This window comes from Molothrus ater, chromosome 11 (genome assembly GCF_012460135.2).
Source record: "Molothrus ater isolate BHLD 08-10-18 breed brown headed cowbird chromosome 11, BPBGC_Mater_1.1, whole genome shotgun sequence".
NCBI classification, from domain to species: domain Eukaryota; kingdom Metazoa; phylum Chordata; class Aves; order Passeriformes; family Icteridae; genus Molothrus; species Molothrus ater.
This window is the reverse complement of record NC_050488.2, coordinates 159,117-186,272: the sequence shown is the minus strand read 5'-3', so window position 1 is coordinate 186,272 and position 27,156 is coordinate 159,117. Positions and strand designations below refer to the sequence as shown.

Below are 27,156 nucleotides of genomic sequence, written 5' to 3'. Positions count from 1 at the left end.
GTGCAATAAAACAGTTGGACTTATAGGTTAATTTCAGCTGCTTTGCATTCTCCTAATAATACACAATTAGAATATTCAACAGATTGCTGGGCTCACTAGTAATATGCAGTTGCACATTGCAGGGAGATAAACCAAATTAATCCACTAGATTTTTTTTTAAAAACAATGAAATTATCAGTAATTGTACTGGACATATCTGGTAGGTGGCAGATGCCTCAAATTGGAGACATTTATTAAGAAGCAGTTCCTAATTCCAGTTAGGAATTTTAATTAACATTTCTTTAATATAATATATATGCATGTATATATAGTAAAAACATAAGTAATAGTAATTAACAGTATTACATTTCCATTTTTGTAGTGTGCTTAATATACTTAATGTCTCACCCATCAGAGAGAGGCAGGGTGTGCAGGGTGTGGAGGTGAAGCAGGGCTGCAGAGGACTCTCAGCCTCTCCCTCAGTCCAGGGAGACTTCTCCTGCTTCTCACTGCAAGCCTGGAGCAGAGCCCTTGACATTTTTGTGTGTTGGCAGTTTTAGTAAGTGCACAGGTAAAAACCAGCCCTGTAACCCTGCAATGACTGGCTCGTGTTCTGAGTTTGTGTTACAGAGTTGTTGGGTTGGAGAAGCCCTCCCAGCCACTGAGTCCAACCATTCCCCAGCAGTGCCAAGGCCACCCCTGCCCCATGTCCCCAGGTGCCACATCCACACGGATTTCAACCTGTCCCAGCCAGGGAGCAGAGCAGCTGTGCAGAGCAGCCAGTTTCTCCAGGAGAAGGCTGGGAGGAGCAGTGCCAGAGGCTTTGCTGAGGTCCCAGCAGGTGACATCCACAGCCTGTCCTCACCACCAAAGCAGGTCACCTTGTCACAGGAGGAGAGCAGGACCTGCCTTTCCCAGCCCCAGGCTGGCCAGACCTGATCTCCAGGTTGTCCTGCTCTGTGAGCTGCCCAGCACTGAGGTCAGGCTGGCACATCTGGAGATCCCAAACTGCCCTTGCACCCTTGTGACAGATGGGTGTTGTGTGTTTGATAGCCTGCAGTGACCCAGGCCTGCTGGGAGTTGGCTCAGCGGGCCCTGCTGCCGGCTCTGTGCTGCTCCCTCAGTGCAGCAAGCCAGCTTGCCATCCTTGCAGCTTCACACAAGTCATATTTGTTGACATGTTTTTCTTCTCCAAACATATGTAAAGTAGAAAAAGTAGAAAGCAAGCTGCTTTTCTTTGCCAGTGAAGTTTCACTTTAATGAAATAATTCATATGGAGCTTCAGCTGCTCCTGGGAGGCCGGGAAGAGCTGAATGGGGGACAGCCTTAAAGCCTGTGCACGTGTGTTTGCTTGGAAGGGCTCTTGTTGTGCCTGTTGTAAATGTAATTACTTCCATGCTTCAAAGGTCAGGTGGCAGGGAATAGGCCCATGAGCCAAATGAGATTGAGCATTACAGTCAGTCAAGCATCACATTTATACCTGAGAAAGTACAAAAGGCAAACTAAAAATTAAGAAGGAACCCTTCACTTTAGTCAGAACTCTGGGCAGATATCCTTCCAACTTCTTGTGATTAGGGCAGTGCCCTTTTTGTTGAGGAAAAGGTTAAGGGACCCTTCCAAGGTAGTGTTATTAAAATGTCAGCAGGAGGTTATAATCAGCATGGAAGGGATATTAAATAGTTCACAATGCAAGGGTGAGGAAGGCAGAAAACGTCAACAGAACCGAAGAAGATAATTCCAGCCTTCCTGTTAAAAACAAATTTGCCATGCTTGTATGGAAAGTACTTACAAATAAACTGGCAGCTAGGATGTGATGTCCAAAATAGCACAGCTCACAGCTGGCAGAACAGAGGAAGGAATTTCAGTGTTTAAAAGAGAACGTGGAGCAGCTCAGTATCATCCCATGTCTTTAATGGATGCTTCAGAGAAAATGACCTGTTTGTTTTTAGCGGGTGGTTACACAGTTTCACTGTCACCGGCAGAACTCTGGATAGTTTATCATTTTTAAGTTGAAAGCCAGCTGTATCACGGAGGGAAAGGGATTAGTTTCCTGTCAGCTTCCTTTTTGGAAAAAGCAATGTGTGCACACTGCAAATATTTCCAGCTTGGGTTAAGTATGTTTGAAAATACCTTTTGGTTGGAGTCATATTTTGATGGGCAAAGAGAGAGGACTTGCTTTCAGTTTTACATGTTTATAGAAGCATTTTAAGAAATCTAAGGGGCTTTTTTAGTTCTCCTTCCCTTTAAAAAGTACAAACTGTTCAAGCTGGGAGAGTTTGGCCGGGGTTAACCCTCAGCTCTTCAGTGAGTGGAGAACATTCTTTCAGAAATTGCTCTGTAGTTTTTGAAGGGACAGCTGAGAGACAACAGGAGGGCTTTGGTTTTTAAGTACAGATGAATGAAGGAAAAAAATACAGGGTGTGGTGGGAATGTGGAGTTTTACTTCTTTGGAGTTTGGATGTACTGTTCCTAAAACAAAAGGTAGGCGAAGAGCTGCTTGTATTAGTGCATGTGTGAAGTGTTTGCTGAGTCTTTTCAGGAATTAAAAAAAAAATAAATCGTTTTTCTGTCAATGCTCTGTGTACACTGGATGAGACAGACAGTAAGTAGTGCTGTGAAACATTAAAAGATGGAGAGTGAAAGTGCATGTATTGCAATGTGAGCGTGTCCTCCTGCAAATACAACCCAAATACAAATTGCTGTTAGTCATCAGTACTTCAGAATACACCTAGGGCTTGGTTTTACAATGTTTCCTATTGTGTGCCACCCTTTGAATAGAAAAGGTGTTTTTCCTTTCCTTTATTCCTTAGCAATAACAGTGTTCCTGTGAAAACAAAGTAGTCTCTTTGCTAGATGGGTGCTATTGAGCTTTCTTCATCTGAAACCATGTTGCTTTCATTAGCTAGAAACACCATCCCTTGGGATGCTTTTACTCCAAAACCTACCAAAAGTATCCCATGGGAGCAGTCTTTCACTAGCAGGGAAATAAATGAGATTATTGTATCATTGGAGTTGGAAGTACTTTGGTTTTTAGAAACATCATAGCTCTCAAGATCCATTAAATCCCTATCTCCATGAAAGTAATCCTTTTATTTCAAATTGTAATATATGGGTAAGAAAATATTGCTTTAATTGGTCAAAGCAAAGAAAGACATAAATAAGCATCTGTCATTTTGAATGGAGAAGCTTGGAAATAAGCAGTCTTATAAGAAATTAGAAGTTTTCATGCATTTTACAGAGTAGCTCCTGAGCGACTTACTCAGGATGTTATTAGTAATTAGTGTATAAAGTTAAATAATGCTTGAAACCTCCATTCCCCTATTTGACTCATGCTCTAAAGATGTCACAGGCGTGACAGATTGAGACTTGCAAAAACTACAGCAAAAACTGCAGCAAAAACTGAGGTGCTTGTCATGAAAGCCACATTACTTGTAACACCTGCATGCGAACAGCGAAACTTGCTGGATGCCTACCCAAAATGAAACTAAAGCAGAACTGTGCTGTTTGCTGGGGAGAATTTCGGTGTGCTGGGCTCACCCGAGGCTTTTGCTGTCTCTCTCTTTTGTTGTGCAGCGTTGAGGGGGAGGCTCCCAGCAGCGAGACCGGCACGTCCCTGGATAGCCCGTCCGGCTACCCGCAGGGCCCTATAACGCACAGCTCCGCCCTGAGCCCCGAGCACTACGAGCACCCCTACGGGCTCTACTCCATCGCGCCGGGCCAGCAGCGAGCCCGCCGGCCCAAGCTGCAGCACTCCACCTCCATCCTGCGCAAACAGGCCGAGGAGGAGGCCATCAAACGGTCCCGATCGCTTTCCGAGAGCTATGAACTCTCTTCAGACCTACAGGATAAGCAGGTATTTGAGCTCTGGTACCTCGTTTGTGTCTGTGAATTGGGAGAAGTCTTTTCTAGCATCACTTCACTTGGGATGTTTAACTCTGTTATTCTTTGTCCCCTGCTAGAGAAATGTGTATTCTTTGTCTCCCTCCTGGAGAAAAGTGTAAAAGATATTAACAGTTTAATTAAGATTTAGTAGTTTTAGCAGTTAATACTGTTAAAAGTAAAAACAGTTCTTGGAACTGAGATTGTATGCTCCAGGAGTGTACTAGAATGTAATCATGCAAAACATTTTTCTAAGAAAATGAGTCATTTTGAAACCCAGGTGTTTTTGTTGTCGCAGAAAGGAAGAACTTATTGCAACTGATATTCTCTTATATCTGTGAGGTGAATTAATATACTTCTGTATTTTATGGTGGAATTTATGGTGGATGACTATTCAGTTCATCATTGGAGTTTTGAGGTTGTACTTTCAAAATCAATACATATAAAGTATATTAAAGAGGTTACGAGAGTTGAACGTTTTTGTGAGACTTTCCCCTTGTCCCGAGCGGCACGAAGTGACGAGGGCTGCGTGTGTTCCCTGGCAGGTGGAGATGCTAGAACGGAAGTATGGGGGCCGTCTGATCACCAGACATGCTGCCCGCACCATCCAGACCGCCTTCCGCCAGTATCAGATGAACAAGAACTTCGAGCGCCTGCGCAGTTCTATGTCCGAGAACCGCATGTCAAGGCGCATCGTCCTGTCCAATATGAGAATGCAGTTTTCCTTTGAAGGACCTGAGAAAGTCCACAGCTCCTACTTCGAGGGGAAGCAAGTTTCTGTTACAAATGATGGGTCAAAGCTGGGCTCCCTGGTACCGTCGGAGTGCAATGAGCTCGGGGACACGGCTACCATGAAGTCCCCGGCGGCGTCCACTGATTTCACTGATGCCATAACAGAACTGGAGGATGCTTTTTCCAGGCAGGTGAAATCCCTGGCGGAATCCATCGACGACGCGCTGAACTGCCGCAGTCTGCATTCGGATGAAATCCAGAGCGCGGAGCAGGTCAGGAGCCGGGAGATGGAGAGGGAGAGCTGCGCCCCGAGCAAAGCGGCGATGCACAACGTGGATCACAGGAAGCTGGACGAGATGACGGCGTCCTACAGCGATGTCACGTTGTACATCGACGAGGAGGAGCTGTCCCCGCCCCTGCCGCTCTCCCAGTCCGTGGACAGGCCGTCCAGCACGGAGTCGGACTTGAGGCTCCGCTCCGTGAACTCTTCCCAAGAGTACTGGTCCATGACCCACAAAGACGATAAGTTAGACACTGATACAAGCTGCAGGAGTACCCCATCACTGGAATGCCAGGAGCAGAGGATGAGGATGGATCACCTCCCCCTGCTCACCATCGAGCCGCCCAGTGACAGTTCCGTGGACTTGAGCGATCGCTCGGAGAGGGGCTCATTAAAGAGACAGAATGCGTACGACCGAGGCATCCCCAGCCAGCAAGGCAGCCCTAAACATATCCCTCACAGCATTCCTGCCAAGATCATCACCCGGGAGGAGCAGGAGGCCAGGCACAGGGCTAGGCCCATAGACAGTCACTTGGCCATCAATGGCACAGCAAACAGGCAAAGCAAATCAGAGTCTGATTACTCTGATGGAGACAACGACAGCATCAACAGCACTTCCAATTCCAATGATACAATAAATTGCAGCTCAGAATCCTCTTCTAGGGACAGCCTAAGGGAGCAAACCTTGAGCAAACAAACCTACCACAAAGAGACTCGCAACAGCTGGGATTCCCCTGCCTTCAGTAACGATGTTATCAGGAAACGCCATTATAGGATTGGGCTGAATCTTTTTAACAAGTAAGTACAGCAGTTCCTGCCTTCCTCTCAGTGTCACTGAGAATGAACCAGGAATATTCTTCTTGTAACAGGTAAGGTAAGACTGGTGTCTGGTACTGACCTTCCAGTGAATAAACAAGGGGCTTGTGGTGACTGTTCATGTTCAAGTTTAAGTTGATGTCTTCATAGTTTAACAGCTTCAGGAGAAAAAGAAAAAATGTAATTATGAGTGTAGGAATGGTAGTAAATTATTGAAGATTAATCCAACTCCCTTCTTGGAGAAAAATATGGTGGCTTGATCCCGATCCATTTTTTGGTGTTATGTTATAAAAAATTCAGATTTCTTCCTGCCCTAATCATGTAGGTGGTGTAAAACTCATTGGATAGGAATTAGAAACAGCATGCAGCATATGATGAGTTTCCTGTTTAACACTGGCAGGACCTGGAATTTGTTCAGTAGATTTCATTAAAACTGTGATGCTAAAAGCCAATGCACTGAATATTTTGTAAACTAAATGAATATTTATCATTTATCACAGAACTATCACAAAATTTGTATTTCTGCCTATGACTAATAGTTTTCCTATGTTTTCCCTGTGGCTTGAGTGATTTCAGGCCTCCTTTTCAGATAGCAGTGCTTTGATGTGTTTGGATTGATAGGTTGGTGGTTCCTCGTGTATTTGTTCTAACATTATAGTCAGTTAAAGCTTTTTGGTGCTATCACATGAGTGAGCATTACAGCCCCAAGTTTGGCTGTAAACACTTTCAGGTTTAGTTTTTAATCTGTGTGAAAATGCCTTTATGGGAGCTTCCAGCCAATTGGAATTATGCAAGTCACAGGATCGCTGCTTGTGAAGTTGAGTGGGTAGGAAAATACATCAATTAGCTCTTTTTTAGAAAATTTGAAAATAACATCCTTGGCAGGGCAGGTGGGGAGGAAGGTGTTGGTGCTGTTGGCTGACATTTAACACTTGGTGTTTGCCTGGGTTTTGCACAGCAATTGAGCCTCGAGCAGTCAATGCTCAGTGAGCCTCAGGCTTGGTAAGAGTCTTTTGAGTCAGCTGCAGGAGGATGTAGGGAAAAAGTGAATGGAAAAAGTGCCCAGGCAGCATGCAGGGGTGAATGAGAGCATTGGAGCTGTCAGGTGCTGCTAGTGACACATCAGTAGGAGGCTGAAAGTGAAAAATAAACATCAGGAACAGACAAGAATGGAGGCAGTTGTTTGAAACAGATCAAAGTGACCTTGCTGCACAGATTTGCACAAAGATAAACCTGTTTTCTGTATTGTTCTGAGGTGATGAGCAGCTCCTCAGCAGTGAGTGCTGCAGGACAGGACTCTGCAGAACTCCAGGCAGCACCTCTGAGTGCATCTTCTGCTCTGTGTGATTTCCTTTTCTCCACTGCATTTTATCTCCAGCATTGAAAGCAAAGTGAAGATTGTCATTGCTCTCTGCTAAGTCAGTGTGATTCTATTGATTCCTCGGACAGTCCCCACATTTCCCACATATCCCCCACGTCTTGGGTTTTGATTGTGGCCCTTCAAGTCTGAGGACTGTGACATTTTCCTTAATGTGCAGTGTCAGGTATTGAACTGTTATAGAGTGGATGGTACATAAGTCTCTAAATTCTTTTGAGAAGGGAGCTGGAGAACCTTCAAAGCTTTATTCTTGTGAAAGCTCAGGAGTCCCTAGAGAGTGCATCAGGTGGGATTGCAAATTGCATCTTGAGGTGAGTGGTCAGTGCAGTGGCCAGGTCAGTGCAGCAGAGTCACTTCATTGTCTTTTCACCACATTATCTTCACAACAGATTTATGATCAGAAAACGAGGGAGCAGTGACAGCATTGGCAGCAGCTCCTGGGAGGATGTGTGCTCCACCCAGGAGGAAGCACTGAAAGAAGTGGCTTTGAACTTAGCTAGTACAAGAAGGCAACTTTTTTTTTCCAAATGTCTGCATCTACCAGAGGAAATTTTAGGCATGTCTTTTACAAGGAGCTCACATTAATTTCATCGTGTCTTTGAAATCTTTCTTGCAAATTAAGATCCCAAGCCTTAATTAACAAATGTCCTTTCTTTGTGGTACATGAAGCTTGGCTGAAATGCAAAGAATTAAGAACCTTAAAGAAGTGCATAAATTGTAGCAAATACTTCTGGCTTTGTTCAGCAGAAGTGGTAAAAAGGATTAGGATTTTAAAAGCATGGGAAGTCACTATCATCTTAATTGAAATTTCAGTTTTTAGCTTTTCTGGCTTTCCTATTTTAATAACAATTTTCAGAAGCCAAAGGACAGTTTTCTTATCAGAGACTCTTTGTTAGGATAGGCAGTTATGGGTGGGGTAAAAGTTGAGCACAGCTGGTGGTCCAGTTCACTTAAACACCGATAGATGCAAAACATCAGGAGCACAAAGCTCCCAGGAGAATGGACAACACAGGACATTGGGAAAAAAATTATAGGTAATTGAAAATCACTTTTCTGGGAGTTCTTTGGGAAGGTGTCCCTACCCATGGCAGAGGGTTTGGAAGAAATCATCTTTAGGATCCCTCCCAGCCCAAACCATTCTGTGACTCCGTGATCATCACTTGATCATGGAATTTTTTTCTGAGTGTAACTTGGCCTTCAATTTGGAACCTGAGTGTTGATTAAAGAAGTGCACTTGCACTTTTCAAAGGCGTTTTGTAGTAGCCCCTAAGCTAGAAGGTAAAGTATCCCCCAAAATGGAATGATTTCTGCCAAAGAAATTGCAAGTGAGTAACAGCTTCTGTGCACTGCCGTGCCTCTGAATGGCAGCAGTGATTCCCCCTGGCAGTGGGCTGGCAGTGTGTGTTCCCATTCATTCCTCCCCAAAGCAAGGGCTGCAGGTGCATGCCCAGAGTGCCACAGCTCCCAGGGAGCCTTGGGCAGGCCAGCTGTGTTGAATTGGGCATTTTCTTCAGTGGAGCTGGAAAGAGATGTGGACTGGGAGAAATGCACTAGAAACCATTCCTCCCTCACAGGCAGAAGGAAAACACTACCTAGAAAGGTTTATTTTGCAGGCTGAAAATCCTGCCAATGCAAATCCATCCTTCGAGACTGGTTTGCTTATAAACAAGGCTTCAAGAGGCCTTTTGACTGCTGCTTTCAAAACAAAAACAAGGAGAAAAAAAAAGAAAAAAGAGCTGTGATTTGATTCTCCTGTTTGTTTTGACTGCAGGCTGGAAATACCAGGTTTACCAGTTATTGCACCCCATTCTGGTAGGATTTTCAGGTTCCATCCTGCTACTGATGCACTGATGGTTCTGAGAGATTAACTACAAGTGTTTAACCTCAGCAGTGTGAGATGTGTCCTGCCCATGGGTCAGCAGTACAGGGCTGGCATTCTGTGCACGGGGATTGCCACAGAGCCTGGTGCCACCAGGGGGGTGACAGCAGCTCTGGGGCCCTGCCAAGAGTTGGTGGCTGCCAGGTGTGTTTGTTGCTAACACTGCCTGGGTTACTGTGTCCCCTGGCTGCGGTGACACACCCGGCAGGGCCATGGCAGGGACAGGGACAGGGACGGGGCAGTGCCTGCTCAGCACTCCTGGGCACGGGGCACAAACACCTTCTGTGCTAACAAAGCAGTGTCAGCAAAATGGGGACAACATCTGAGTGGTTTGAGAACTTGTTGCAGCTGTGCCTGGTGTTCTAGAAGATGGGAGATAAGGGTTGGCATTGCTCAGACTCAGTTTTTAATCTAGCAGAGCCTGGAGTCATGTTTAGTGTCTCCTCCGGGATATCAGCTGTTGGCAGGCACTGGAAATGGTCCTCCCATCTGGCAGGGTTCCTGTGGCATTGTGTTCCTTGCCATGGGAGCCAGTCTTGCTGGTGCTGATTGCTGACATTGCTGGTGAGGAGAGGCTGCAAAGTGCAGCTCAGGGGCTGCTTCACTGCTCTGAGCTTAATGCCAGGGCATAGTTTAGGCTTTTCATCCTAATCCTACATGTACTTCTTGGGGATACATGAACCACCACTTTACAGTGCTAGAACAGAGCCTGGACCAGCAATCATTTTACAATAAATTTTCCCAGATTCCTTTCCCCCTCCACCTCCCTTCTTTTGTCCTCTTTTCCTCTCTGGAAAGGGCAGTGACAGATGGAGAACTGTTCCTCACGTGTCCTCAGTGCATTACAGTGCTCTGTGCTGAAGGGTTTGCTGTAGCTTCTTTTATAAAAGGCCATTATCAAGGTTCCTGCTATTCCAAAGTTCTCCTGAAGGATTTATTGACAGAGATAAAAAGGCTCCAGTATCTGTTTGCAATATGCAATGATGTATCATCATTAGCCCTGAAAGCCCTACTGGCTTCCTTTATTGCACAATGGGGATGATTTTATTCCAATTTAAAACCCACTGTTGATATGAATTGGATACTAATTCCAGGAGCAGACTTTTTCCAACATTTCTGGATTCCCCAGAATATTAATTTAAGAAGGGTTTTTTTTTTTCTATTTTACTAAGCAGATATGAGAGGAATTTGCTGAGTGCTGGTGGGATTATACCAAAGACAATATTACAAATTACAGTTTCTAGATAAATTCTTGTTGGAAATCTGAGGCACACAATAATAATATTGTGAGAAGGCACATTTTTCATTTTCCATGAAAGCAGCTTTAACTGTTCAACAGAAGTATAAGGTTTCCATCATTTTCCATCTCCAGGTAGAGACTGAAGGTAATTTGGATTCCTGCACACTGTCACACTCAGAAAGTGCTACAAGCTTTGTTTCTATTTGAAATCCTTAAAAGTTTCCAAATGTTGCTTACTTGGTTTGTAAAAAATAGTTTTGCAAGTAGTCATTAATTTAACTCCTGTAATAAGTGTACTAATCTGGTGTTCTTAATTTACACCCATCATACTCATAATGAATTTCAGTTAAGATGCTGAACATACTTCTGTATTGCTTAGAATCAGTCCCATCCATTCCAGTATCTGGTCTCTAAACAGTTTGAATTTGGAAGCTCATTGGAAACATTTCTAATGATTTTAAACTTTGTAAATACAGATTGAGTAGGAAGGGAGAATGTGTAAATCAAACTGAGTTCGTTCTCCTTACCTTTGAACCAATTCTTTTGCCAGCTGATCCCTAATATCTTCAATGATTTTTTTGAATGATTTGATAGAAAGAGGAAGGGGGAGAGAAGGGGCTTGGCCAGGATTTCACAACAGAGCCATTTGCTGTCCTCGTGTGTGTGCTAAGAGGGACTTTACTGTTGTTGCAACATCTGGACTGCAGATTATTCAGGCGCAGTCGGTTCCAACAAAAATTAAAATCAAAGCACTCCATGTAACTTGTCCTCTTACATGCCGAGGAGTTAGTAAGAGGAGAAGAATGTTCTTAGCATGACTCTCATTATTTCTAAAAACATTTAGCCCTAAGTGAGAACACCCAAAGAAAAAAAAGCTTTGTGTGTTTTGCTTTGTTCTGTGCATGTTTTATCTTTTCTCCCGGAGGAGCCATTTTTCCTCCTTTTTTTCCAAAACAAGTGCTTGGATTAGCATAAATTATATCCCATCCAAAGCAGCTGAAATGTAGAACCAATAGTAAATTGAAGCGCTGGGTTCAAATATGGGCATGGGGATTCCTTTTATTGCCATTAAAAGGCAATATAAACTTCCCCAAATGTTGGAAGCAAATGTGGCTTTGCTGGAAGCAGCAATAGCTGAGTGTGAGTGGCCCTGGATCCCTGCAAGAGCCATTACCTCATCCCTGCCTCCAGCTCCTGCTGCCCTTAAACATTCCAGGCACACTCCTGCCTCCCTGCTACGTGCCAGGAATGGGAGCTGAGCCCTGACAATGCCTGCGTGCCTCCTGTTGGAAAATGAGCCCATGAATGGTGGAATTTCGCTGCCTGAGCAGCTCCAGACAGCGGCTGATGGGGCTCCAGGTGCCTGAATTAGAATTCCTTCTGTCCAAACATCTCCAGTGGTCAAATTTTGAAGGTGACAGATGTGACCAGCTGCCTTTGCAGGAATGCAGGGGACAGTTGGAATAGGGACATGGGAAGGCTGTGTAGGAAAAAGAGTTGAGGAAAAGGGAAGGTCCCATCAATGCTTTCTTGTGTAACAGTTCATATCTACCAGCTGAATTGGGGATTTGTAGGTCGTGATTGGCAAATCAGGAGATGTTTAAACTGTACTTGCACAAAAGGTGTCCCTTTCAAAGGGAATGTGATTGTCAGAGTTTCCCGTTTTTACTCAGCAGAGTTGCAGAACTTGAAGCTGAAGTGCTTCTGTTTGGTGTAAGTGTGGTGAGGGTGTGGAAAGAGGATTTAGGGCAGGGACACGAGAAGACATAAGGACAGGGACTGTTCCTTAATTTAAAGGACACAGTCATCCTAAAGTGTTGTTCCTGACAACACTTGCATAAACATGAGGGCAACACTCAGCCCTGGCACACAGTTCTGAGAGAGGCAGCCAGTTCTCCATATGTCTTGTCCCAAAGTGGAATGTGCTTTGCTCTGCTGGCAGCTACAAACTCCTGCCCCTGCTCTGTGAGAAATGCAGCAGGGTCAGAGGAGGTGAGAACAACCTCACAGAGTGTTTTGGTTGGTTAATTTAACTAAAAAATTCCCTTCTTACTGCTTTCTTTCTTGTGAGGAAGGAAGGAGTGGGGGGACAAAGAAGCAGGCTGCCCACTGCCAAGGGAGGGAATAAAGAGGAGGTAGGAAATGCTCTGGCAGATGACTCAGGGCTGCTTTCACTAGCAAGGACATGTCCAGCTACTGCACTGGAGTGCTTGGGGTGTGCCTCTGTGCCTCTCCACGGTGCTGCCTGCTCTGTTCCTCAGGAGTGGTGCTTCTTACACAGGAAAATCCTTTTTCTGAAACACTTTTAAACTCCATTTCCCCTCCTTGATTAGAATGAGCCAGACTTTCTGCTCAGGGGCATTTAGGTGCCTTTGATACACTTTTTGCCCTTTGATACACTTTTTACCCTTTTATAATCAGCTCTGATACAGGCAATAACTTTTCAGACCAACCTAAACATCCAGTAGCAGTAATAATGTTCAATGTATAATTTCCTGGCACCTTGTTAGGAAATGATTCCATAAAGAAACTGGTTGGCCAGGCAGAAAGTCATGGTAGAACCATGTAGGTCAGCTTCTCAATTTCATGAAAATATACATCTACAGAGTTTCCTCTCTTTATTTTGCTCCCTCACCAAACAGAACCAGGCACTGAGATCACTTCCTGGTGAATTCTTTCCTTAGTGGCATGAGTGGAAATTAACTTTTTGTGAACAGAGGTTACTCCAGGTGATTTGGTGTGATTGCAAGTGTGCCCTGACCTTTCCATCTGTGGTGGGAGGTCTTCAATGAACTTCAGAGAATTAATATCCTAATGTGGGAGAAACCATCCCCACTGGGGGCAAACTGTAGTGCTTCTGCCCAAATCATGGGAATAACTATCTTCCTGTTCCCATGAGATGCAGAGGAGAGAAATGTGCTCTTTCCTGGCTTATTCTCCTGACCCAGGGATTTTTTCTTGTAATTACCAGAAGATGCAATTTACAGCCAGTTTTTCTTTCTCTTCGTTGAATAGTTGTGCAATTGAGAAAAGCACAGCTCAGGGTTCCCACTCAGTTTCTCTCCTTTTCCTCCTCTCAATCCCCTTTTGCCTCACTGTGGAGTGAACTCTGACAAGTTGTTTTGGCACTAGTTTGGGCAGTATTTTAAGGATAGTGGTTTTTTCCTTCTTAGCCAGAAGGTTTAAAATAGACCTAGGGATTCTCTTGGCTTCACTGCAGCAGCAGTGAGCTCTTCAGCAAAAGCAAAGCAAAAAGTACAGCCATAGAAACAAAACTGAGCTGTGTGCCACACTAAGGAGAATGTTCAACTAACTTGTTATTGCCAGCCTGGTGATTTAAAAATATTTAACTTCTTCAATGATTCTAAGAAAAGTCTTAGGTTCTTGCATTAAAAAAGCCATCCCTGTTTTTTAGTGTTGAAGTAATGCTTATTTTTGTGACAACTGTAAATATTTTCAAAATGAGATCGCTGGTATCAAAGGCAAGTGAGATTATTATTATTATTTCTTTTTTTACAGAGGGCTGGCATCATAGCTGCATTAAACACTCCACCTCTGACATGAAAAGATTTCTTTGGCAGCTCTATGTTTGTGAAGTGTTCCTGTTTGCAGTGGGTTTCTACCAGCCTCTAAGAAATGTTTCTACTTCTGGTTTGCTCCTTTTCCAATTGTCTCAGTTTCCCTGTAGCAGAGACAAGGAGCCAACAAGCATAGGTGTGCCTTCAGAAATCCTGGAGTTACAGAAGTGTCAGCAGGCTTCTCTCTCTCAGTCAGGCTGGCTTTGCCCCCTTGCCTAAGAGCAGTGTGCTTGTGGTTATTTGCACTGTTCATAAATCCCTGCTTTAATTCAGATGATGCTTCTGGCAGTGCTGGGTATTGGAAATGGCCCATGCTCGTTTGTTAATGAATGCTCTCATTTTACAGCTCTCTTACTGTCTGAGCTGTAAAAGGAAATACAAAGATTTCATGTGGTTTGGGGTGTTTGTAAGCTTTACATATTCAGCTTATATTCACATTCAGGAACAGGCAAGGCTTTATCCACCTTTGTGCTGTGGTTTTGTGGCAGGTTTCTGTTTCAGGCAGTGCTTGCTACTCCTTCTCTCCTCTTGGCTGCTGTGGACACAGGCACTTTATCCACACTGTGGCTTGGATACTACAATGGTGGTGCAGCTGTGGGGAGTGCTTGACTGGATTAAAAAAAATAATAATAAAAACCAAGCCAAACCAAACCACCAAACCATGCTAAAAAAAAAAAAAAAAAGCACCAAAAATCAAAACATAACAACAAAAACAAAAAAAAACCAAACCAAAAAAAAAAAAACCAAACAAACAAAAAAAAACCAAAAACAAAAAAAACCACCCAAACCCAAAACACCTTTTTGGCCTCATTCAGTTTGTCAGGAAGCCCCAAACCAGCAACAGGAATGTGAGAAGAGCCTGCTGGCAGTGCCTCTGGAGTGCTCACCAGCTCAGCACTGGGGCTTACTGGGTTTGTCCTGGCTGCACCAGTAAACCCAGGGGATACCAGAGCATCCCGTGCTGATCCCTCTTCCCATCCAGAATCCAATTTGATGGAGTTTTTCCTCCACCAAATTCATTTGTCAGAATCATTGCAGTGTTTTTGTAAAAGCAATATTTCTTGAAAATTTAAGGAGAACAGTTTGGATTTGTATAGGAAGTCAATCAGGTTTTCCCCTTCCCTTCTTCCAAGGAGGAGCTGTCTCTGCCTCCCTTCTCAAACTCTGGCAGGTCTTGGGCCCTTCAGGATCTGGCCAGTACTCTCTAAGAAATGAGCTTATTAAAATATACTGGCTTGATCTGTTATTTTGAAGTTTGCATTAATCCTTCCATCATTTTATGTCCCTTAGAAGTCACTTTAAACTAGCCTAAATGTCTTGTTATTAATCAGTTTCTGGCAAGATCCTTAGTCCTTTAATCAACCTCTGAGAATATTATGAAAAAATTTTGCACCTCTTCTGGTGTTGATTTTTTCTTCTTCTTTCAGTGGATCCTTGTGATTTTTTTTTTTTTGGTTGATTGTTTCATTTTAGGTTGTTTTGTTGGGGTTTTTTTTTGAGACAGAAGACCTTTTTAAACTCATTTTGGAAGCAACCTTGTAAATATCAAAAGTTCTCTAAATAACTACATCATCAGCTATGCAAGGTGCTCATGTTAGAGGGTTTATTTTGATATTAGTTAATGTATTCAAATCTGAAAATAACTGCTCTGCTTCTGCTGCTTCCTCCATTGCTATTTATAGATTCCTTATCTTGTCTGTTATTGGTCTGTGTAATTAACAAGCCATCAGTGGGAATTTTCCTAATCACAAAAGACTCTTAGTTGTAAGTACAAAGCAGTCTGTGCCCAACTCTGAGCAGACAGAAAGGAGGATACCTTATCCAGGGGTCCTGTCCTGTTCAGTCCTGACCCTTGTGTCCCACTCCCTTCTGCATCCAGTCAGACACTTGGAAAAGCCAGGCTTTGGTGAAAAGGAAGGTTTGTTCAGTTCAGAACAGCTGGGTTTGCCAGCAGAGAATCCCTGGCTGCTGGTGTTGTTCAGACCTGGCCTCCCCACAGCCTGGCAGATCCCTGCTGTGAAAAACCACCTTGGGAAGGAGCAAATGAGCTTCTGGTGCTTTGCTGGAGGTCAGCACCACAACCTTCACATCCTCCTGTGCATTTAGGGAGCAACTCCTTCAGACTTGGTGGTATTTGAGATTTCTGATTGGAGGTGATTTAAATTTCCATTATCCTATTAGTTCTTCAGTTTCTCTGGTTTTGAAAAGAGACAAAATGCTGCTTATGTTAAAAGCAGAAAGGGAAGGCCCCCTTGAGTAACATTTTTCTCTGAACCTATTGTTAACTTCACTTTTGAAGTAAATTTTCCTTGGAAATGCAGCACTTCAGAACACTCTGGAAGAGTCATCATTTTCTGGTAAGTACTTTTCCTGGTGAATAAGATAATGTCCCTCCTGGTGGGAGGTGGGAAGGAGCTTAAACAACAATAAACCCTGAGCCTGCCTGCCTTACCAGAGATTGATCAAACAGGGAAGGAGCAGCCTTCATTCCTACAGCCTGGGGGTTCAAGTGTTATTTGCATATAATTGCTGCCAGGTTACAGCTTTTGTAACAAACTGGACTATTTGAAATAATCCTAGACTGCTTTCAAATAATCCCAGACTGCAAAACTCCTTGATATTTCACTCCAGCATGAGGGGAGTATTGATGGGAAAAGAGCTCTTGGCTTCCAGTGTTTTGTGAATGGATTTTTAACTCTGTTTTGGACACTCACCTAGCCTGGATTGAAGGGTATTTGAATCAAGTGACTTCATATCACCAAACCAGGGCAAAGCTTCTTAGGTGAAAAAGCAGACCCTGACTTATGTAAAATTATACAACTAGAGAGGGGCTGATGAAAAAGAAATTATTTTATCTTTGTGATGATTTTAAATGTTCAGGCTTATGCAGGTGTTAGGAATTCAAATTGGTTTTTGGTACAGTAAGTAATGATCCAGCATTTTCTATATGACAGGGAAAGGTGATCTTTGGATTAAGCTGTGGGTTTTGAGTGCTGTTTTCTACTTTGACAGTCACTGGAGAGGAGCTCTCCTGGGTTTGTATCTCTGAATTTACTGGACAAATGCAGCTCACTAACAAGGGGGAATGGAGAAAACTGTTCCTGCTTTTGTTGGGTGCTGTGAATTTAAATTTAGAAAGATTAAGGGTTCTGAAATACAGTTTAAAAGCATATGAACATAGCAATTACATTACTTACAGAAAAGGGACTTTTTAGGATGAAGGAGATTAGTTTTAGAAGATGACCGTGTGTGTAATCTTATTGCAGATGAAAAGAGCCACAAAGCCTGATGCAAGAAATTGAGATTTGAGAACTCCCTTTTGATTAAATTATATGTATTTCTCTGATCTGTCTAATTCTTAATAGGGCATTAAGTGTATAATAATGGAATGTAAAAGAGTAGGAGAACTGAATGATGATGTATTTAGCAATGTTATTTGCAATTAAAACCCTGGGGAAGGGTTATGGTTGTGTGATCAACCTTGTATAAAAATAGCACGGTCACCTTGTCCTCTTGATTGATTTTGCTTGCCTTAAAGGAAATATCTTTTAGGTCATCCAGCAAGCTGCAAACCACCCACTCTTACAGGTGGGCATTATAGCATAATTCCATACAAAATAAAGCTGATGATGGAATTACTGGCTCTGTAAAGATTCTCCTTGAATATTTTTAAAAGCAGTGATGGTTTTCTGCTGTGTTGCATTGCTGGATGATGCAGTGCACAGTGTGTGCTGTAAGGGGGATTTTGCAGCACTTGAGAATAAAGCAGCATTTGGCTTTATAAGCAATATCTTTTATTGCCAGCTCTGTCCCAACCCTCCTCCTCAGCACACACTTCTTAATAAGTTAAAATGAGTGACTTTGGTTTGCTTTGTTTTGGGATGTGAAAGTGGTTACAGCTAAATCTGGAGCTGTGTAAAGAGATGTAAAACACTGCAGAAACTGGGAAGGTGCTTGTCTGAGGGAGGGAAATCTGGGGCAGTGGGTGTGTTAAAGGAAGGAACTAAAAGTCTCAATTAGATGAGAGTTACACCATTTTTAATTGAGTTTTTTTGCTTGACTGGCTGTAGTTTTCCCCCTTATTTTTTGTTCTCTCAGCTTGCAAGTGACACCACTTCAGATGTTTTTATTCATTAAGTTTAACTTTTGCCAGCAGGCAGGAGGGAGGTCAGGAGAGCTCCTTGTTTCTTGTTTTTCAGCAGCAGCTTTTCAGTTCAGTTTCTGGAAGGTGCCTCTCTCCCAGCAACAGGAGCTTTTAGTAGCTGGTGTTGGGCTTTGTTTCACGGGCACGGGAGGCTGTTTGCATCCAGAGCTTCTCCTTGGGAGGTTCTGGAGCAGGGAATGTGTGAAAACAGGCCAAGATGTGTCTCAAAGCTGTCAGCTCTTAGCAGTGAGCAATGCATTCAGCTGGACATTCCTGCAGCTCCACTAGCCCATGCTGCTGGGACATTGCTTAAAAGTGATTGAATATATTCACCATCATCGACAGAACTGGTGTGGAATTTGAATCAGATGTGATCAGGAGGAATGGAAGCCAAGCCATACTTTTGCACTGTCATTTCTCCTCCTCAGAAAACCCGAGAAGGGAGTGCAGTACCTGATCGAGCGCGGCTTCGTGCCCGACACGCCCGTGGGGGTTGCGCATTTCCTGCTGCAGAGGAAGGGGCTCAGCCGGCAGATGATCGGAGAGTTCCTGGGCAATCGGCAGAAGCAGTTCAACAGGGACGTGCTGGAGTGAGTATGGTGTGGGAAGGGGGAGCCCTGCCCTCCCTGCTGCACCTGCTGCCTGCGGCTCACAGAAAGGCTGCTTCATTCCCTGCCCCATCCTGCTCTTGGCCAGCCTGTTCCTGCGGGTCCTTAATTGTGCTAATTGCTTCATTTGGAGTCTGCACGTGTGCTTTACACCTTGGAATGGGAAAACACCATTTACACCAGGAATGAGAAAAGGGCTTTTGACACTCTGACAGAATTCACAATAATGGGAAGCCTGTGAGCATTATTGCAGAAATTGATAGTAAAGTTTAGGTGAGGATTGGAAAGGGTATGAGAAATGCCAGGCTCGTTGTTTCATTGTGCTTTTGCATAAAAGGAAAAATAGTAAAAGCAAGGTGTAAGAATCCGTGTCAAACAACAAACTAAATAACTATTTAGTGCAATACAACAGCAAGGGGAATAAGTAGCTTGCTGTTAATCTACATTAGCTACAGTGTTACTGGAAGAAAAATATGAGCTTCTGCAATTTGTCATTGGATATCTATACATTTAAGAAAAAGCTTTTCAAAGTGGATGGTGCTTTCTGTGGTTTCTGCATTACAGTTCTGTTGCTTGCAGTGATTCATGTCTGGTCATTTCAAAACTAAAAGTTAAGCTTAAAGGAAATTTATAAGCCTCTGATTTTAAAGCAGTCTTTAAACAAAGTATTAGAATGACATAGTTCATGTGGCTGATTATATTAAAATGGTTCCCTTTTATTTTTTGTCAGCACTGTATTTTCAGAGCAAGAAAATAATTATTTCTCCATAGATGTTAACTGAAAGTCATGGCAAATGATGTGGAGATGAGAAGTACAGTAATAATAAAAGAGTATCCAAACAAGGTTATTTTTTCTCTCTGCAATTAAGAATGTTCCTAGACACAGAGCCATTTGGTACAGATTATTGTGCCTGCTGCAGGCTGTCTGAGATATGATATTTTGAGCAGTATAAACTATTTATTATTGTTGGAGGCATTGTGATAGTTGATTGGCCTGGAAGCACAGAACTAATAATTATTTGTGGCAGTGGTACATCACTTAAAATGATCAGACATTTGTCATTCCAGTGGCTCTTCAGTTAAAAAACACAAGGGTCTGCTCACATGTGCACGTTCTCATTGATCTGTTATTTTCAACCTCCCTTCACAGCTTACCTGCAATTATTGCAATTGCTGCTGAAAGTTTAAAAAACAATTCCCCGAATCTCCGTCAGATGGAAAATTGAAAAGTTTTTTCTGTTTCAAAATCTTCCCTTTGTACTGTGTTGTTAGAAATGAAGAGACAGGATGTGAATCTGTTTTTGTCCTAGCTGTGTGGTGGATGAGATGGACTTCTCCACAATGGAGCTGGATGAAGCACTCAGGAAATTTCAGGCCCACATCCGTGTCCAAGGAGAAGCCCAGAAGGTGGAGCGGCTCATTGAAGCTTTCAGGTAGGATGTGAAATAAATCCCTCAGTCCCCAGAAACCTGCTGCTTTGCAGTCAGACTGCAGAACTGGGGAACTTGGGCTTATCCAAGTTACTTTCCTGATTATTTTCAGTGTCATCATGAGGTACAAACACTTTCAAATATGTCTTGTTTAGGAGGGGAGGTTGCTAAGTATGGAATAGGAAGTTTCATTTGCTGGTGTTGTTCACATGTGGCATTTGTATTAATAGAACTTTCTCAGAAGTTCTTTCTGGCATCAGTTGAAAAGATACTCAAGAATTTTTTAACATCTCTAAGAATATATTTGGATTTAGTAGTTTATATGAGTGGAATTAAAAGCCCATGTTCTTTCTAGGGTATGTATACTCCTGGCTTTTCATTAAATACTTCAACAACAGTGGGAGAAAGAGGAGTCACTTATCAGTACTGACAGAGCTGTATCCAGGGCAGGATGAGGTGGAAATCACCACATGGCAGTAAGCCAAAATCAATGCTGTGTTCTTACCTGTTGTTGGGGTATTAATCACTGAAAAAAATGGGATACAGAAGTTACTGTAGTAAGTGAAGTTACAGTTAAGGAGAACCAAACTCCTTGCATGTTCAAGGATTGCCTTAGGAAAACATGTGGATGGAAAGCTAAAGCTGTGTGTGGACAGGGAGCAGCAGCTTGCTGAGGCTCTGGATGCAGCAGGTGGGTTATTTGGTGCATTTGAGCAGTGCCTCCCAGCCCTGACAGCCTCCCTGGTGTTCCCAGCCAGCGTTACTGCATCTGCAACCCGGGCGTGGTGCGGCAGTTCCGCAACCCCGACACCATCTTCATCCTGGCCTTCGCCATCATCCTCCTCAACACCGACATGTACAGCCCCAACGTCAAACCCGAGCGCAAGATGAAGCTGGAGGACTTCATCAAGAACCTCAGGGGTAAGAGAGCCTCAGGGCAAACTCCTCAAAGCTTTTCCCTGTCACTGTCCCTGCAGGGACACTCTGTGTTTCCTGGGAACGACTTCACGCTGCTGTCACCTGGCTGCCATTTGGACAGACTTCAGTCATTTCTGTAACAGCAAAACCAGAATTAATTGTGTCATATTTTGTCCTTTTTATCTTGTCTTTCTTGAATGGATGGATGTATTGTCAGGACCTTTCATTTTAGGACCAGTAAAAAACCAAAATACTTTTGGTGTTCTGGAATTTCAGATCTTGAAAGTCCTGGTTGGTGATTTTATTCCCTGAATTTATATAAGGCAGCAATGAACAACCTGTGCCTAGCAGATGTTCCAGCTTAGCAAAGTTTGTTAGTGCTGAGATTTTATTGTAAAATCCACAAATACTCCAAAGGCCTCATAGGCATCTCTTGGCATAATGCTGCAGTTACATATGTGGAGTTAGCTGCAGTTACATTTGTGGAGTTAGCCACAGCACATTCTGTCAGAACTCCAGCATGCATGCCAGCAGTTCTTGGTACTGCAGGCATTTCTGCAACAGGCTACCTTGCTGCAGTAAATCACTGCATCACAAAGGGTGGGCTGTGGAAGGCTTGGCCATGTGGCACAGAACAGAGGTGGTTTTGCTTGCTTCTATCTGCAAACAAATTGTATTTTATCACTGTATTTTTTATGGAAGCAGTTGTTGGGCTGGGGTGACAAAGTATTCTATCTTTGCTTCTGAAGGGGAGATAAGAGTTTATTGCTTTAAAACCTGTTTAAAAAAGAGACATGCATCTCTCTGTCCCCAGAAAACCCAACTTTAAGTCACTTAGTGAAATTGGACTCCTTCCATTGCTATTAAAAATTCAGGATCAAGCATTCATGCCATTGGTGTGGCATTTGTTAGAATGCCACGCCAATGATAATCACACAGTGCTAAACAATAATATTTGATCTGGGCTATTTTGTTAATTTGTTTGTCCAGATTAAACTAGTTCTTTTTGAAATCTTAAATGAAATATTGGTTAAGTAATTCTAATGCATTCATAAGCTTCTCACATAGGAAATTATTTCATGAACCTTGAGTAAGACAGAGGCAAAATGAAATGGTTCTTCTGCTTCCTCCCAGGGGTTTATTCCTAGGAGAATGTCATATGAAGGTTTTAGTGTCTAAAAAGGAATCTAACTCATTGCAGCTTTAATACCAAACAGAGGTGTGAAAGAAAAAGAAAATCCTTTAGTGTAGGAGCGTCAGGGGGTAGGACAGTCGGGATGGATGGAGAGCAGAGATCTCTGCAGCCAGGACAGGAACTTGGGGTTTATTGCAAAGGGCCTGGGTGCAGGGCCCTGCTGGGAGCTGCCAGGCACAGCTGGAGCAGGACTGAGAGAAGAGAGGGGTGGAGAGGATGAGAGGATGAGAGAGTAAAAGGGTGAGAGCGTAAGGGAGTAAAAAAGGGTAAGAGAGTAAAAGGGTAAGAGAGTAAAAGGGTAAGAGAGCGAGGTTCCCGTTCCAATACCATAAATCTTCTTCTGTGTTGAATATTCTGATTCTGACTAACCAATTTAGTACAATATACAAATCCTATAGCATTTCCATACAGCCTATAAGAATCACTACATTACTATACTGTGTTATATTTTAAACCCTAAAAACTCCTCTTTAGACCCCTTCTGCCAAGCTGTAGGGTCTGCTCTGACCCTTGGGCCTGTCTGCAAGCAGAGGGCATTGTTTCATCAAAAAGAAATTACCTTCAGCTGGCCACACCATTGTTTTCCAGTTGTTCAGTAACTGAGGTATCTCAAAGCTTGCTTTCATTTCAATCTCGCTTATAGTTTCTATATTCTCAAAATCTTTTGCCAGACAATCATATTTATAAGGCTTTCCTGTTTCATCTTCCCCAACACTTTAGGAAGTCAGCCTTTTTATGTCTTAGTTCTAGATGGAGTTTTAAAACAAAAAATCCCCAAACCTGGGTGATCTCCATCAATGTCTTGGTGTATGGGCAGCAAGCTTCTGGACCAAAATCAGTGTTTGAATCGTGTTCACACCACTTCTTCTGCGTGGCTGAGGCAGCACAAGGGTGCACAGGAGGAGCTGGCTGGCAGCTGGCAGAAACCAGCACAAACATCCAGGCAGGCAGGCAGCACTGGGAGGGCAGGAAAGCAGAGAGTGCCAGGATTTTCTCCTCCCTGCTAACAGCAGCTTGGCCCTGCAGGGGTGGATGATGGGGAGGACATCCCGCGGGAGATGCTGATCGGGATCTACGAGCGCATCCGCAAGCGCGAGCTGAAGACCAACGAGGACCACGTGTCCCAGGTGCAGAAGGTGGAGAAGCTCATCGTGGGCAAGAAACCGGTGAGTGCCCTCTGTGTGCCACGGGGAGGGCAGGGCAGGGCAGCAGAGCTGGGCTGCTCCCCACTACAGACTGGCCCACAAATGGCAAAGGGCACAAACTGCCGCAATCATTCCCTGTAAGGTTGACTTAAATTCTGGAGTGTCCATGCAGATGAATTTTGGTTTTGCAGTTATGGGTGACATGATGATGTTAGGAGTCTTAAAATCCTTTATTGTGAAGCTTTACAATTCTGAAATATCTGCATTTTAGGCAGTTCTCTTGTTTATTTCTAAAGAATCAAAGTGCTTTGTTAATGTGATATTGTGTAGAGAACTGTATTTCAAAATGTGCACTGTCAGTTACAGCTCCATAATTTACAAGAGTAGCAGAGAAGTTCTGTTCATATCAGCATCTTTGTCACCTGCTCAGCTTCCTCCATGACCTGGGATTTGTAAGGGGATGTGGGGTCATTTTATCTCAGGACATTCTGAAATCAGGTCCCAGGGATTCTGATGCTGGGTTTGAGCATCCAAAGATAGGATTGTTGTGGGAAAAGTCCTGAAATATTTTGCTATATAAATGAATCTTGCTATATAAAAGCATCTCTTGGAAAAGGAGAGAGAAAAGAAAGGCCACAGCATTTTGCCTCCGAATGTGGCTCTCAGGATTCTCCCTGTTACAGTTAAAGGGCTTTGAACTGTAATCTCTTCTCAGACAAGCCTTAGTCAGGGGAAGGGGGAAGGGAATGAGGGACCCCACCAAAAATCTAAATTTGGTCTGTTTCAAGTAAAGAATATTCTGAGGAGATCTCTTTGAAGAAGCAGAGGAAAGAAAGCAAAATTTTTATAAAAGCTTGTAACTGTTTTTGAGAGGAAGGGAAATAAATATTCTGAAGTCAGTATTGATGCACTTAATATGAAACTTTGTTTCTGTAATTGGGAATTTAAGCTTATATATAGGCTTCTGTGGGAGATGTTTTCTTTCCATGTTTCTTTTTTTATTCAGACATGTGGCAATTCAAATCCTAAACTAATCCTGACCTTGTAAATTAAATGGGATTAAGAAAACAATGCCCTTGGTGGAGTCCTAGCTTGAAGGATTCTTCTGGTGGGAGACTTTTTAACTGTGTGCAAGGAATTTAGGGGAACAGGCAAGAGTCTTTATTGATAGCTCTATTTGTTTTTACTTTATAGGCATTTAGTCATAGTCAGAGCGTGCCGTATTTACTTGCTATGATACAGTTCTGTGTTTCTCTGAAGTTTAATCAACTTGTATGTGTCTTTCTACTGTAGATTGGATCTCTGCACCATGGACTTGGTTGTGTAGGTATTTCTCTCCTACTCCTTCAAAATTTATAGTCATTGTAACTGGCAGCATTTTCCTAAACTGGAAATAAGACATTCTGTTACATTTAAAAAATAAAATTTTAAATTACTGATGTTCTTTCAGACAAAATTTTTGTTGTGTTATAGTAAAAACTCTCTAAAGTATAAAGATTTTCTTAAAAATTTATTTCCCAGAGGCTACTTAATTTATTGCCAAGGGTCTTCTAGACCTTTTTAGTACACTTTTTATTTATTTGAAATATTATCATCACTGGAGAAATTAGCCAGTAAGGAATAAACAAATAATTAAAATCACAGTTTGCACCTCACCTTCCCACCTGAGCTGTGTGTTTATTCTTTCTGGTCCATTTGAGAATTGAATGATACTCTGGAAAGATACTGCCAGTTAAAGTTCACTTCTGAATGCTAGATGAACATTGAAAATATTGATTCCAGATTTATGTTATAGGCATGGTCAGTGATAAAGATAAACTGTTCTTATAATGCACCAGTTTATGGATTTCTTTAGGTGTTGTTAACGAGATCTCATCATTGCACTTGAAAGAAATTAAGTCTCACTTGTCAGCTTCAGAGACACCTGCAGCAGACATTTCCAATAAGAAAATGGAACCTCAGTCTTGATTTTCTTGCTGGCTTGAGAAATAAGACAGATAGAAAATGCATTTGCTTTGTCCTGATGTCACCATTTTCTTGGTATTAGGGAATGAACAATTGAATTAATTTGGTGACTGACAAAAAGTAACTCACAGCATCTCACAAAAGCTAAACTTGCTTTGCATCCTATCTTCTAATAGGATATTATTATTCTGATAATAAAAGTGCTCATGGAAGGAACTTTGATGAAGTTTGAGTGTCCTGCAAGTTTGTGGCATAAATTCTTAATGTTAGTGTTGTTGGTCCTTTGATGAAAAGGTCTAATGGGCTTAGAGGGAAAAATATTTGAAGTGTTAAAGAAAAAAGATTCTGTGTATAAAAAATGCTCTTTCTTGGCTAGAAGCTGTTATATGAACCATGAATTTTTGTGTTATTGCAGGTGCTCTCTCTCCCCCACCGGAGGCTTGTTTGCTACTGTAGGCTCTTTGAAGTTCCAGATCCAAATAAACCTCAGAAGCTTGGATTGCACCAACGAGAAATATTTTTATTTAATGATCTTCTCGTGGTATGTATTTCCAGGCAGAGAGAATGAGGTATTCAGAAATCCTATCTCCATGAAATCACTGGCAATTAAATACATGAGCATTCCTAAAAACAAATATCTGTTACCCACTATTCCAACAGTCCTGGGACAATTAAGAGATTTGTATTTTAATTTTAAAAACTCTGTATAATTTGCTTTTAAACTGAAGTCTTTTATTAATGGCTACACTCTGCAAGAAGGTATTTGATACAGTAACTTTTACTACAGAGAAAAAAAACCTCACCTCCAGTTCACCCATTGTCCTAAAGGATAAACAGAGACATTATTTATTCCATGAATAATGAATTCAAGGTACTTGTGGAAAACCAAAATTACATCCTACTTTCTGTTCCCCAGATGTTCTATGAACCAGATCTGTTTGTGCATTGAAATAGGAATAGGCTCTGTTGAAATAGATTTTACAGTTGACTTTACTTTTTAGTGTGCATTTAACTTCACAGACTTTAACTTGACCCAGTCTTTTGAAAAGCAGACACACAGAACTCAGGACAGCTTGGAATTATTTGGTTGAGTTACTCTTAAAATGGGAAAATTTGTTGCACTCCATTTGGAATGCACTTGGCTGTTACCTGAAAACTGAGAACTACAGCAAATATTTCATATTTTGTTAGGGAAAAGGCACTTCTCATCTACACAGTTTTGCTGTGTGTGCTTTTTTTGCCTACTTGCAGACCTTAAAACCAGGAATTAAATAAAAAACATTAATCCTTTTGCTTCTGAGTATAACCTAGGAGTTGTCAATGGGAGCTTGAGTGGAAACTGATGGAACATGGTTTTCTGCTATTTTTTATTACTTACTCAGATATCAGTAGTTCTATCAAACTGTTTGGGGAATAATATAGGCCAAATTTGTCAGTGTGGTAGCACCTAAATTTGGGGGGGTTTAAGGATAACTTAAATGTATTTTCATTTTTTGCTAGCACAGAAAGGATGCATCCAAAGTATTCCAGAGGTTTTGGAATTTCAAAAAGTAGAGTTCTGGAGGAGAGAAAAAGGCTTTGTGTCTGGATAAAATATTAACCCTTCTGCTTTAGAGAGATGATGCTGCAGAGCTTTGGTTTTTTCAGTAGCAGGAGTTTAAATACATCAGTTGCATTCAAAAAAAGGGAAAAAATGACAAGGGGACATTTTTTCTGACAGATTTATAACTTTCTTTTAAATAAAATGTTTTCTCTTATGCTAATTCTTCAGAGCAATAATTTTCCACAGGCACATTTGGTGGAATGAGTATTTCACTTTGTTTATCTGATCCCTTTCAGGTGACCAAGATTTTTCAGAAGAAGAAGAACTCTGTTACATACAGTTTTCGACAGTCCTTTTCCCTCTATGGAATGCAAGTTCTTCTCTTTGAGAACCAGTGTAAGTATTTCCTCTCTTTTTAGAAGACCACTTTGTTCATAAATAAAACAA

At 42.3% G+C, this 27,156-nt stretch overlaps 1 protein-coding gene across 18 annotated transcripts in view; it reads left to right on the top strand.

Annotated features, from left to right (window-relative positions):
• The window catches only part of IQSEC1 (IQ motif and Sec7 domain ArfGEF 1), a 296,694-nt gene that overhangs the window by 251,124 nt on the left and 18,414 nt on the right, over positions 1–27,156 (top strand). For all 18 annotated transcript variants that reach the window (XM_054516007.1, XM_036390801.2, XM_036390799.2 and 15 more), the window contains 9 exons: positions 3,553–3,832; positions 4,404–5,668; positions 18,334–18,495; positions 19,824–19,946; positions 20,698–20,864; positions 23,083–23,222; positions 24,495–24,524; positions 25,582–25,707; positions 27,006–27,105. In XM_054516007.1, coding sequence (XP_054371982.1) covers positions 3,553–3,832; positions 4,404–5,668; positions 18,334–18,495; positions 19,824–19,946; positions 20,698–20,864; positions 23,083–23,222; positions 24,495–24,524; positions 25,582–25,707; positions 27,006–27,105 — 2,393 coding nt within the window. The remainder of the gene's footprint in view (positions 1–3,552; positions 3,833–4,403; positions 5,669–18,333; positions 18,496–19,823; positions 19,947–20,697; positions 20,865–23,082; positions 23,223–24,494; positions 24,525–25,581; positions 25,708–27,005; positions 27,106–27,156) is intronic.